Below are 12,655 nucleotides of genomic sequence, written 5' to 3'. Positions count from 1 at the left end.
TATAAATCATTGTATTTTAATTATTTTCTAAGGTATTAACATCTATTTTTGCATTTGTAACTTTTAAACTTTAGATGTTAATAGTGATGGATTCCTGGATGAACAAGAATTAGAAGCCCTATTTACTAAAGAGGTAAATGAGTTTATTAAGTATTCAATGTTCTTGTTCTCTTTCTTTTTTTTCTTGTTACTTTCTTTCCTTTCATGTTCATTTAAAATTTTTCTTTTTAGTTAGAGAAAGTATATGACCCTAAAAATGAAGAGGATGATATGGTAGAAATGGAAGAAGAAAGGCTTAGAATGAGGGAACATGTAATGAATGAGGTATGTTTTAAAAGTGTAAGATAATATATTATTTCTATATATTATTTAATTCTTGCAATAAATCTTACTTTAAGATGGAAAATATACAGAATTTATATTTAAATGGAGTTTGCGTGTTTTTTGTTTTGTTTTGTTTTGTTTTTGACAGAGTCTTGCTCTGTTGCCCAGGCTGGAGTGCAGTGGTGCAAATCATGGCTCACTGCAGCCTCAACCTCCTGGGCTGAAGCAATCCTACTGAATCCTACTGTCTCAGCCTCCTGAAACTGAGGAGGGACCACCAGCTGGAGCCACCATGCCTAGCTAATTTTTTTTTTTTGAGATGGAGTCTCACTCTGTCACCCACATTGGAGTGCAGTGGCATGATCTCGGCTCACTGCAACCTCCACCTCCCAGATTCAAGTGATTCTCCTGCCTCAGCTTCCTGAGTAGAAGGGATTACAGGCACCCACCACCACACCTGTTTTTTATTTTTTATTTTTAGTAGAGACAGGGTTTCCCCATGTTGGCCAGGCTGGTCTTGAACTTCTGACCTCAGGTGATCCATCCACCTTGGCCTCCCAAAATGCTGGGATTATAGATGGGATTACAGGTGTGAGCCACCAACCTTTTTTGTTTGTTTTTGAGACACAGTCTCACTCTTTCACCTAGGCTGGAGTGCAGTGGTGCTATCTTGGCTCACTGCAACCTCCGCCTCCCGGGTTCAAGTGATTCTCCTGCCTCAGCCTCCTGAGTAGCTGGGATTGCAGTCGTGCACTACCACACCTGGCTGATTTTTGTATTTTTAGTAGAGATGGGGTTTCACCATGTTTGCCAGGCTGGTCTGGAACTCCTGACCTCAAGTGATCCACCTACCTCGCCCTCCCAAAGTGCTGGCTGGGATTACAGGCATGAGCCCCCACACCAGGCCGAATTTTTTTTTTTTTTTTTTTTTTTTTTTAAGAGACGGTATGTCTTTTGCCATGTTGCCCAGGCTGCCAGCTAACTTTTTAATTTTTGGAGACACAAGGTCTTGCTATGTTGTCCAGGCTGAAGTTTGCATTTTTGATCCAGATTATTATACTAGATGCCTTTAGTATGAATAAAATAATTTGTAACTACTTTAAAATATTCTAAAAGATAAAGATGTTACTGCATATCAGGTATAAAACCTTTTTTTGGGAGCTGGGCATGATAGCTCACGCCTGTAATCCCAACGCTTTGGGAGGCCATGGCAAGTGGATCACTTGAGGTCAGAAGCTCGAGACCAGCCTGGCAAACATGGTGAAACCCTGTGTCTACTAAAAATACAAAGATTAGCCGGGTGTGGTGCTGTATACCTATAATCCCAGCTACTTGGGAGGCTGAAGCATGAGAATTGCTTGGACCCAGCAGGCAGAGTTTGTGGTGAGCCAAGATTACACCAGTGTACTCTAGCCTGGGTGACACAGCAAGACTTCATCTCAAAACCAAACCAAACCACACCACACCAAACCAAACCCTTTTTTCAGTACTGAAAAACAAAAACAAAAAACAACCTCTGGTTACTGCCTCATTTCTCTGTTTCTCTTCAAAGAGTTGTCTATTCTTCCTCTTCCTGTTAATTCTTCACCTTTCCTTTTCGTCTTAATCTGTGCTGTAGCCTCAATCATTCCATTTAAAAATCCTCCCATTGGATGACCTCTATCTTGTCAAGTCCAGTGGCCTCATCTTACTTGACCCCTTGGCAACATTTGATACAGTTGATGCCTCCCTCTTTCTTGAAATGGTTTCTTCACTTACTTTTGGGAAACCACACCTCCTCAATTTCTTCATACCCCACTCTCTCTTCTTTGCTGGCTTTTCTTCATGTTTCCAAGTTCTGCATGTTGCATCGCCCTGGGCCCATCCCTTGGCTGTGTTCTTCTTTCTAGCTTCATTCTCTCCTTAGGTGGTAGTGTGGAGTCCCATGTCTCTATATATGCTCTATATTTGCATGTATGCTGGTGAGTTCAGTATTTTTATCTTCAGCTGTCTCCTTTCTCTGAGTTCCAGGGTTGTATCTGCTTGACAGTTCTTGTGTTTAACTCACATCTTCTTCAAACCCAGATCTGTTCCTTCTTCAGCCTTTTTCATTTCAACAAATTAATCATAATTCATCTAGTTGCTCAGGCTAAGTCATCCTTAACTTCTTTGCTCATATCCTGCATTTCCTCTATAAGTTCTATTTGATCTATCTTTCTTTTTTTTTTTTTTTTAAAGTTTTAAGATTCTATTTTATTTTTTTTATTTTTATTTTTTTATTATACTTTAAGTTCTAGGGTACATGTGCATAACGTGCAGGTTTGTTACATATGTATACATGTGCCATGTATCTATCTTTCAAACAGATCCAGAATTTGACCACTTCCCCCCACTTCCACTACTATTTAATACCAATCAAGTCCAAGCAAGTCTCCTAACTGGCATCTCTGCTTCTGTTCCTTACCCGACTGCAGACACTTCTTCATAAGTAGGCAGAGTAAGCTCTTAAAAGCATAAATCAGGTCATGTGCTCTCTTGCACAGAAATACTTCAATGGCTTGCAATTTCCCTTGTAATACGATCCCAAATCCCTCCTATTTCCCAAAGATTCGTGACTTCATCCTTTCCTTGCTCTCTGTGACTCTCTCTCCTCTGGCCACACTGGCCTTCTGATGTTTACCTCTCATCAAGCTTGTTCCCATTTTAGAGCATTTGGACTTAATATTTCTTTTTTCTGGAATACTCCTTTTTAAATCATCACAAGGTCTTACTTCCACTGAGTCTGTGCTCAGATGTCCATGGTCCATCTAATGGCTACCCTCATTTAAATATTTGCCTTTCTCTGCAGTTCTTGCTCTGCCTCTCCTCCCTCTAAGCCAAAAACTCTGATATAGGCATCATATGCAGGGTAACTGAATCCCACTATTTTGCTTCAGTAACTTTCTTCTGAATTTTTGAGCTGTAAATGCTAAATTGGGATGTCTGTTGACTGCTGACATCCCAACTATCAAGTGAATTTCTTTGACCATTATACAGTACACCTTTGTAACGAAATTTGCCACAGGCTGTAACAGCTATGCAAGAGGATTTGGAGAGGTTGTCAGCTTTAGTTTTGATTTAGGTAATTGTGTTTTTTTAAGAAAAAGTGTTGGGAACATTTTAGTTTAACCTCCCTTACTCTTGGCTAAAACCATCCTCTTTCTGGAATGGTTCTTTTTCTTACTGAAGAACTTGGCTTCAAGAGGGATTATACATCTTATGGTAAAGTAGGAAGATGATACCAGTCACTTAACCACTCAGATCAGCTGACTGAAACTTAGTGGTTTTGGGGGCATTAGGTATATAGATATCTCATATTTTCCAATTTGAATTATATAGAAGAGAAAGATATTTATTTTGTAATTCTAGTATAATGTTGAGTGCTCTGTTATTTTTTTTCCTCCAGTTTCTGTGGATGTTAGGTGAGTCCTAATTTCTGTATGTTTGTGTAGTGGCATCTATTACAAGACAGTTGATAGTGTCTAAATAATATGAGAAAGATTTACTTTGTATTATGTATACATTTTCTTTTAATCAGGTTGATACTAACAAAGACAGATTGGTGACTCTGGAGGAGTTTTTGAAAGCCACAGAAAAAAAAGAATTCTTGGAGCCAGATAGCTGGGAGGTAATAGAACCTACTCTATATGAGATGTATGGTTCAACAACTTCTACGTCAGTCTATTGTACTTTTAACTTTTATTCCCCATTATGTTTGCATGTATAGTCTTACTATCTTGGGTTTTTTGTATAAATGTCACTATAAAATAATGAACTTGATTTCTTGGAAAGCTTGTAGCAATTTATTTCTTGTTTATAATCACACTGCATAAAATTAGAAGTCTTTTAAAAATTATACTTTTTTTCAAAGTATAAAATAGGATTCGTTATTGAAAATTAGAAATATAGACACATTGAAAGAATAAATTAGAATTCACCTATAATTTTACTGCTCAGAGGTAGATTCTCAAGTTATGCATTGTATTATGTTAATTTGGAATAGTATGCAGTTTGTATATATAGTATATTCACATATAGCATACAGTATGTAAATAAGGTATTGTCTCATTTTAAATTCACACATATACATATATTCATATTTATTTATTTATTTATTTTTTTGAGACAGAGTCTTGCTCTGTCATCTAGGCTGGAGTGCAGTGGCACTACCTCGGCTCACTGCAACCTCCGCCTCCCGGGTTCAAGCAGTTCTTTGCCTCAGCCTCCCAAGTAACTGGGATTACAGGTGCCTGCCACCACGCCTGGCTAATTTTCGTATTTTTAGTAGAGACGGGGTTTCACCATCTTGGCCAGGCTGATCTTGAACTCCTGACCTCATGATTCACCTGCCTCGGCCTCCCAAAGTGCTGGGATTACAGGCGTGAGTCACTGAGTCACTGCACCAGGCTGGTAATATTTATGTATTTTTTAAAATGGCTTCATGCTGTATAAATGACTTTGTATGTTGATGAAATACATTTTAAAAATTTAACAATATTTTGCAAACTTTTTAATATCATTCTTCAAAAACATGATTTTTAAAATGGCCACCTAACATGCAGTTATATCACTGTAGCATAATTTATATATCCATTTTTCCAGATTTAGACATTTTGGGTAAATTCCAGTATTTTACTGTAATGACACTATGATGACTATCCATTTCTCCGCACATTTTTGGGCAATCTATAATGATTTCCCTGGGATTAACTCCCAGGAATAGAACTATTCTTAAGATTTATGAAGTTTTTTAAATTTCTCAGTATATCTTGGCAGATTGCTCCAGAAAAGTATATCAACTTGTAACACAGTCAACTGTGTTTAAATGAATGCATAGACAACTTGAAAAGAATAGTTGAGAGGCACCAACCAAAATGGATGGAAGGAAGAATATAGTCTTTTTCTACATAAAAACTGAAAAGGGCCGGGCGCGGTGGCTCAAGCCTGTAATCCCAGCACTTTGGGAGGCTGAGATGGGCGGATCACGAGGTCAGGAGATCGAGACCATCCTGGCTAACATGGTGAAACCCCGTCTCTACTAAAAAAAAAGTACAAAAAACTAGCCGGGTGAGGTTGGTGGGCGCCTGTAGTCCCAGCTACTCGGGAGGCTGAGGCAGGAGAATGGCGTAAACCCGGGAGGTGGAGCTTGCAGTGAGCCGAGATCGGGCCACTGCGCTCCAGCCTGGGCGACAGAGCAAGACTCCGTCTCAACAACAACAAAAAAAAACTGAAAAGATTACTATTTAAATTAAAATTTTAATTGTCCAGAAAATTGTTTGAGAAAGGGTGAACAGCTATTCTCGTTTACCCAGGACTAAGGAATTTCCAAGGATGTGGAACTTTTCATTGCTAAAACCAGACATTTTTGGGCAAATTGGGACAGTTGGCCCTTTTAGTTTGACATCAGAAAAATCAGCTTCTTTTTGTATTGTTTTTTTATCTAACGTTTGAAATGTTTCTTGACTTTCGTGAAGAAGAAGAATGCTAAAATTATTTGTATATACATTCCCTTTAGTGTGTCTGGTGTAGACTAGAAGATCAATAGATAATTAACTTAACATTTTGACATAATTTCAGATTTACAAGAGTTGCAGGAATAGACAGGAAATCCCTGAATACATTTCAACCAGATTTAACTATGTTTGCTTTATCTTTCTCTCTTTTTCCCTCCTCTCTATTTTTAATCTCTCTGTGTGTGTATGTATAACATATAATTATGTTGTAATGTATGTACGTTTGTATATGTATGTATATATATAAACATATGTATATATGTACATACATAGTTTTGAATTGCTCGAGAGTAAATTACACATCATGCCACTTTAACCTAAAATACTTGAGTGTTTATTTCTTGCAAACAAGGATTTACCTTATATAATTACAATAAAATTATCAATACTACACACATGGTACTCTTCTCCGACCTCTAGACTTAGTGAGATTTTGTCAAGTTTCCCAACAATATCCTTTATAACAAAAGAAAATCCAAGATGATACATTGAATTCAGTTGTAATGTCTTTCTAGTCTCCTTCAATCTGAAACAGTTTTTCAAGAGGACAGACTACTATGTTGTACAATGTCCCTTGATTACCACAGAAGAGATGTTCAGTGTATCCTATTAGAAAGCACATGTTGAGGATCCCCATAACTGGTAATGGTAGCTTTGATCATTTTGTTAAGGTGGTGTCTACCAGATTTTTTGACATAAAGTTATTATTTTACCTTTCGTATTTTAAAAAGTATCTTGTCTAGCCCACCATAGTGAGAGAATCAGAAGTCAGTTTTTGTTTTTTTATTTTATAAATACAGACTGGGTCTCACTATATTGCACAGGCTGGTCCCGAACTCCTGAGCTCAAGGAATCCTCCTGCCTCAGCCTCCCCAAAATGTGTGAACCAGTGTGCCTGGAAAGAAGTCAGCCTTTTTTTTTTATTTTTATTTTTTAATAATTTTAGGAAAAGTAAAGACAGGGTCTCGCTCTGTCACCCAGGCTGGAGTACAGTGGTGTGATCTCAGCTCACTGCAGCCTCTGTCCCCACCCCCTTCAACCCACCCCGGCTCAAGTGATCCTCCCACCTCAGCCTCCTGAGTAGCTGAGACCACAGGCATGCACGTAATATTTGTAAACCTTGTTTTAAAAGCTATGGAGGTATATAAACATTTTTTCAGGGTTAGACATTTAGATTATTTCATTTTTTAATGCTATTTTAAAAAGAAAATGCTGCTACAAATACATTTTGGTATAAAACTTTTTATGTGATTAGTGTTGTTTTATAGGGTAGATTCTCAGTGTAGCATTACCAGGACCCAGGGAATATTTTTAAGGCTGTTTTTAAGGCTTGAACATCCTGATATACTGAAAGCAAGGAAGTTGCTAAAGAATGATACAGACATGTCACAAAGATACAAAAGCCAGTTTGAAGAAACTCCCAATGGCCAAATCTGGGACAATTTGAACATGGAAATAATGATGATAAGGATTAGAACTTATTGAATAAAACAAGAAGACACGAGTCTACACTGATATAAGTAGAGGGATAGAGAAGGGCGAATTCTTCTGCAAAATTGCTTTTCAAAAGACTTACACCAATTTATAAATCCACCATTAAAAATATGTGCACTCTTTAAACATATCAGAACTGAGCATGGTGGTGCCCATCTGTAGGCCCAGCTACTTAGGAGGCAGGAGGACAGCTTGAGCCCAGAAGTTTGAGACCAGTCTGGGCAATGTAGTGAGACCCAGTCTCTAAAAATAAAAAAATTAAAAAAAATACTTTGAGAATATGTGAATGTATTATGATGTCCATTGATGATTCTAGCTAGAATTATTACTGTGATGGTAGACAAATGGAGATTTTCTAACCTGATCATCCCTTCTACATTTGTTAGTTGGCTTTCTACTGTAATGAAAAGCTATTCCTTCCCCTTGACCTTCTATTTATATTGGTGTAGACTTGCGGTTTCTTTTATTCAATAAGCTCTAATCTTTACCATCATTGTTTCCATACTCAAATTGTCCCAGACTCGGCCAGTGAGAGTTTCTTCAGACTGGCTTTTGTGTCCTTCTGACATGTCCAAATCATTCTTTGGGGACTTTCTTACTTGTAGTATATCAGGATGTTCAAGACTTACCTTATCCTTTCCCTAACCCAACCCAGAATGACCCATTTTTCTGAGGAGCCCTGGTTCCTTTTAGTGGAGATCGATACTGCAGACCAAGATGTCGGCCCTGGATGTGCTCCTTGCTACTGCAGTGTCATTGCTTACAAGGTCTTGTCAGATGACAGAGCTGGGGAATTAAAAGAGTATGTATATAATACAGATGTGTATATGTACACACATACATGCACACATACACACATATACACACCTATATAATATTCATTTCTACATATCTATCAATATATATTAAAACTCATGAATTTACACTGATATCTCCAATTGCAATCCAACACCTCTGACTTCTTTTTTTCTCATTTTAATTTTTTAAAGTTCAGGAGTACGTGTGCAGGTTTATTATATAGTTTATATATATAAACTCGTGTCATGGGGTTTTGTTTTACAGATTATTTTATTACCCAGGTATTAAGCCCTCATACCCATTAGTTATTTTTCCTGATCCTCCTCCTCCTCCTGCCCTCCATCTTCCCATAGGCCCCAGTGTGTGTTGTTCCTCTCTATGTGTCCATGTGTTTATCGTCATTTAGCTCCCACTTATAAGTGAGAACATGCAGTATTTGGTTTTCTGTTTCTGCATTAGTTTGCTAAAGATACTGGCCTCCAGGTTCATCCATGTTCCTACAGGGGATGTGATCTCGTTCTTTTTTATGGCTGCATAGTATTCCATGGTGTATATGTACCACATTTCTTTATCTACTCATTTAGGTTGGGCATTTAGGTTGATTCTATGTCTTTGCTGTTGTAAAGAGTGCTGCAATGAACATACGTGCAACAACTTTGATTTCAACTTAGCATTCTATCTTTTGCCATATTTCATGCAAAACCTAACTCCCTTTTCCTTAAAAATATTTCATTTATTCACTCAATCCTAGAATGTACAAGAAGTTTCAAAATACTAATCCATGCCTCTGTTAAATAAGACTTTAAATTTTGTTTAGATTTTGTTGTTGTTGGGGCCAGTGCAGTAGCTCATGTCTGTAACATCTCAGCACTTTGCGAGGCCAAGGTGGGCGGATAACCTGATATAAGGAGTTTGACACCTGGCCAACATGATGAAACCCTGTCTCTATTAAAAGTACAAAAATTAGCAGGGGGAGTGGTGGCGCATTCCTGTAATCCCAGCTGCTCAGAAGGCTGAGGCAGGAGAATCACTTGAACCTGGGAGACGGAGGTTGCAGTGAGCCGAGATTGCACCCCAGCACTCCAGCCTGGATGACAGAGCAAGACTGTCTCAAAAAAAAAAAAAAAAAAAAAAAGATTTTGTCGTTGTTATTTTTAACTTGAAGGCATATTGTACAAATACTATGATCAAAAATTACTTGGGTTAGTTCATTTTTTTCTCTCTGTTCCGTGGGTTATTTTATTCATTTAAAATAAAGTACTATTTATTTACTTCTGTTTTTCTATTCAAGTTTTAGGATTTTCCTGTCTTGTTGATTTTAATTTTCTTATCTTGAGTATGTGAAACATTAAAACGTTTCCAAAAATTGAATCTATACAGAAAAGGTGTATTCAGACAAGTTTTTTCTTTTTTTTTTAATAATTAAAATTTATTGTGTGTGCATACATAGTATGTGTATATATTTACGGGTTACTTACATATTTTGGTAGAGGCATGCGATATGTAATAATTACATAATAGAAAATTGGGTATCCATCCCCTCAAGCATTTATCCTTTGTGTTACAAGCAATCCAATTATACTCTTTTAGTTATTTTCAAATGTCCAATAAATTATTATTGACTGTAGTCCCCCTGTTGTACTATGAAACACTTGGTTTTATTCATTCTATTTGTTTTTGGTACCCATTAACTGTCCCCACCACTCCCCAACTCCACACCTTTCCCAGCCTCTGGTAACCATTCTTCTATTCTCTATCTCCATGAGTTCAATTATTTTGATTTTTAGATCCCACAGATAAGTAGGAACATGTGATCTTTGTCTTTCTGTGCCTGGCTTATTTCACTTAATGTAATGACCTCCAGTTCCATCCATGATGTTGCAAATGACAATCTCATTCTTTTTTTATGGCTGAAATAATACTCCATTGTATATAAGTACCATGTTTTCTTCATCCATTTATCTGTTGATGGATGCTTAGCTTGCTTCCAAATCTAAGCCATTGTGAACAGTACTGCAACAAACATGGAAACACAGATATCTCTTTGATATGCCAATTTTCTTTCTTTTGGGTTAAGATTGCATTAAGATTGCTGGGTCATATGTTAACTTTATTTTTAATTTTTTGAAGAACTTCCACACTGTTCTCCATAGTGGTTGTATTAATTTACATTCCTACCAACAGTGTACGAGGGTTCCCTTTTTTCCACATCCTTGCCAACATTTGTTATTGCCTGTCTTTTGGATAAAAGCCATTTTAACTGGGGTGAGATGGTATCTCATTGTAGTTTTGATTTGTGTTTCTCTGATGGTCAGTGATGTTGAGCACTTTTTCATATGCCTGTTTGCCATTTAATGTCTTCTTTTGAGATATGTCTACTCAAATCTTTTGCCCATTTTTGTCAGATTATTAGGTAATTTCCTATAGAGTTGTTTGAACTCCTTATATATTCTAGTTATTAATCCCTTATCAGATGCATAGTTTGCAATCCCTCATTCTGTGGGTTATCCCTTCAGTTTGTTGGTTTTTTGCTTTGCTCTGCAGAAGCTTTTTCACTTGATGTGATCTAATTTGTCTATTTTTGCTTTGGTTGTCTGTGCTTATGGGTATTACTCAAGAATGTTTTGTCCAGGTCAATGTTCTGGAGAGTTTCCTCAATGTTTTCTTGTAGTAGTTTGATAGTTTGAGGTCTTAGAGTTAAGTCTTTAATCCATTTGGATTTGATTTTTGTATAAGGCAAGATATAGGTATCAAATTTCATTCTTCTGCGTATGGATGTTCAGTTTTCCAGCACCATTTATTGAAGAGATTGTATTTTCTCCAATGTATGTTCTTGGCACCCTTTTCAAAAACGAGTTTACAGTAGGTGTGTGGGTTTGTTTCTGGGTTCTCTATTCTGTTCCATTGGGCCTGTATGTCTGTTTTTATGCCAGTACGATTGTGTTTTGGTGACTATAGTTCTGTAGGATAATTTGAAGTCAGATGATGTGATTCCTTCAGTTTTGTTCTTTTTGCTTTGGTTAGTCTAGGTCTTTTGTAGTTTCACATAAATTTTAGGATTGTTTTATCTATTTCTGTGAAAAATGTCATTGGATATTTTGATATGAACTGCATTGAATTTGTAGATTGCTTTGGGTAGTATGGAGATTTTCACAACATAGTTTATTTCAATCTTTGAACATGGAATATCTTTCCATTTTTTGATATCCTCTTCAGTTTCTTTCATCTGTGTTTTATAGTTTTCATTATAGAGATTTTAACTTCTTTGGTTAATTCCTATGTATTTAATTTTATTTGTGGCTATTGTAAATGGGATTAATTTTTAAATTTCTTTTTTCAGATTGCTTTATTGTTAGCATATAGAAATGCTGCTGATTTTTGTATGTTGATTTTGTATCTGCAAATTTACTAAATTTATCAGTTCTAATAGTTTTTTTGTATGTGGAGTCTTTAGGTTTTTCCCAAATACAAGATCATATCATCTGCAAACAAGGATAGTTTGACTTCTTCCATTCCAGTTTGGATGCCCTTTATATCTTTTTCTTGTCTGATTGATCTAGCTAGGACTTCCAGTACTACATTGAATAACAGTGGTGATGGTGGACATCCTTGTTGTGTTCCCAATCTAAAAGGAAAGACTTTCAGTTTTTCCCATTCAGTATGATATTAGCTGTGGGTCTGTCGTAAATGCCTTTTATTATATCAAGGTATGTTCATTCTATACCCATTTTTTGAGGGTTTTTATCATGAAGGGATGTTGAATTTTTTCAAATGCTTTTTCAGCATCAATTGAAATGATCATATGATTTTTGTTCTTCATTCTGTTGATATGATATATAATATTGATTTGTGTATGTTGACCCATCCTTGCATCACAGGAATAAATCCCAGTTGGCCATGATGTGTGATCTTTTTAATGTATTGTTGAACTCAGTTTGCTATTATTTTGTTGAGTATTTTTGCATTAATATCCAGCAGAGCTATTGGCTTGTACTTTTCTTTTTTTGATGTGACTTTGTCTGGTTTTGGTATCAGGGTAGTACGAGCCTTGTCAAATGAGTTTGGAAGTATTCCTTCCTCCTTTAGTTTTTGGAATAGTTTGAGTAGGGTTTGCATTAGTTTTTCTTTAAAGGTTTGGTAGAATTCAGTAGTGAAGCCATTGGGTCTTGGGCATTTTTTTGCTGGGAGACTTTTTATTATGGCCTTGATCTCATTACTTGTTATTGGTCTGTTCAAGTTTTGGATTTCTTCCGAGTTCAATCTTGGTAGTTTGTATGTGTCTAGGAATTTGTCCATTTCTTGTAGATTTTCCAATTTATTGGCATATAGTTGCTCATAGTAGCCATTAATGATCCATTGAATTTCTGCAGTACCAGTTGTAATGTCTCCTTTTTCATCTCTGATTTCATTTATTTGGGTTTTCTCTCTTAGTATGGCTAAAGGTTTGTCAATTTTGTTTAACTTCAGAAAACCAACTTTTTGTTTCATTGATCTTTTATATTGTTTTC

General features: G+C 36.5%; 1 protein-coding gene across 17 annotated transcripts in view; it reads left to right on the top strand.

Annotated features, from left to right (window-relative positions):
• NUCB2 (nucleobindin 2) overlaps positions 1-12,655 on the top strand; it is a 65,204-nt gene that overhangs the window by 45,081 nt on the left and 7,468 nt on the right. For 10 of the 17 annotated variants that reach the window (XM_023230801.3, XM_023230795.3, XM_023230793.2 and 7 more), the window contains 3 exons: positions 75-133; positions 232-324; positions 3,881-3,970. In XM_023230801.3, coding sequence (XP_023086569.1) covers positions 75-133; positions 232-324; positions 3,881-3,970 — 242 coding nt within the window. The remainder of the gene's footprint in view (positions 1-74; positions 134-231; positions 325-3,880; positions 3,971-12,655) is intronic. The other 7 variants (XM_023230806.2, XM_023230805.2, XM_023230803.2 and 4 more) reach the window with 1 other exon arrangement.

This window comes from Piliocolobus tephrosceles, chromosome 13 (assembly GCF_002776525.5).
Source record: "Piliocolobus tephrosceles isolate RC106 chromosome 13, ASM277652v3, whole genome shotgun sequence".
In the NCBI taxonomy this organism is placed as follows: domain Eukaryota; kingdom Metazoa; phylum Chordata; class Mammalia; order Primates; family Cercopithecidae; genus Piliocolobus; species Piliocolobus tephrosceles.
Note: the sequence above shows the minus strand (reverse complement) of the source record. Positions and strands in the feature narration are given on the sequence as shown.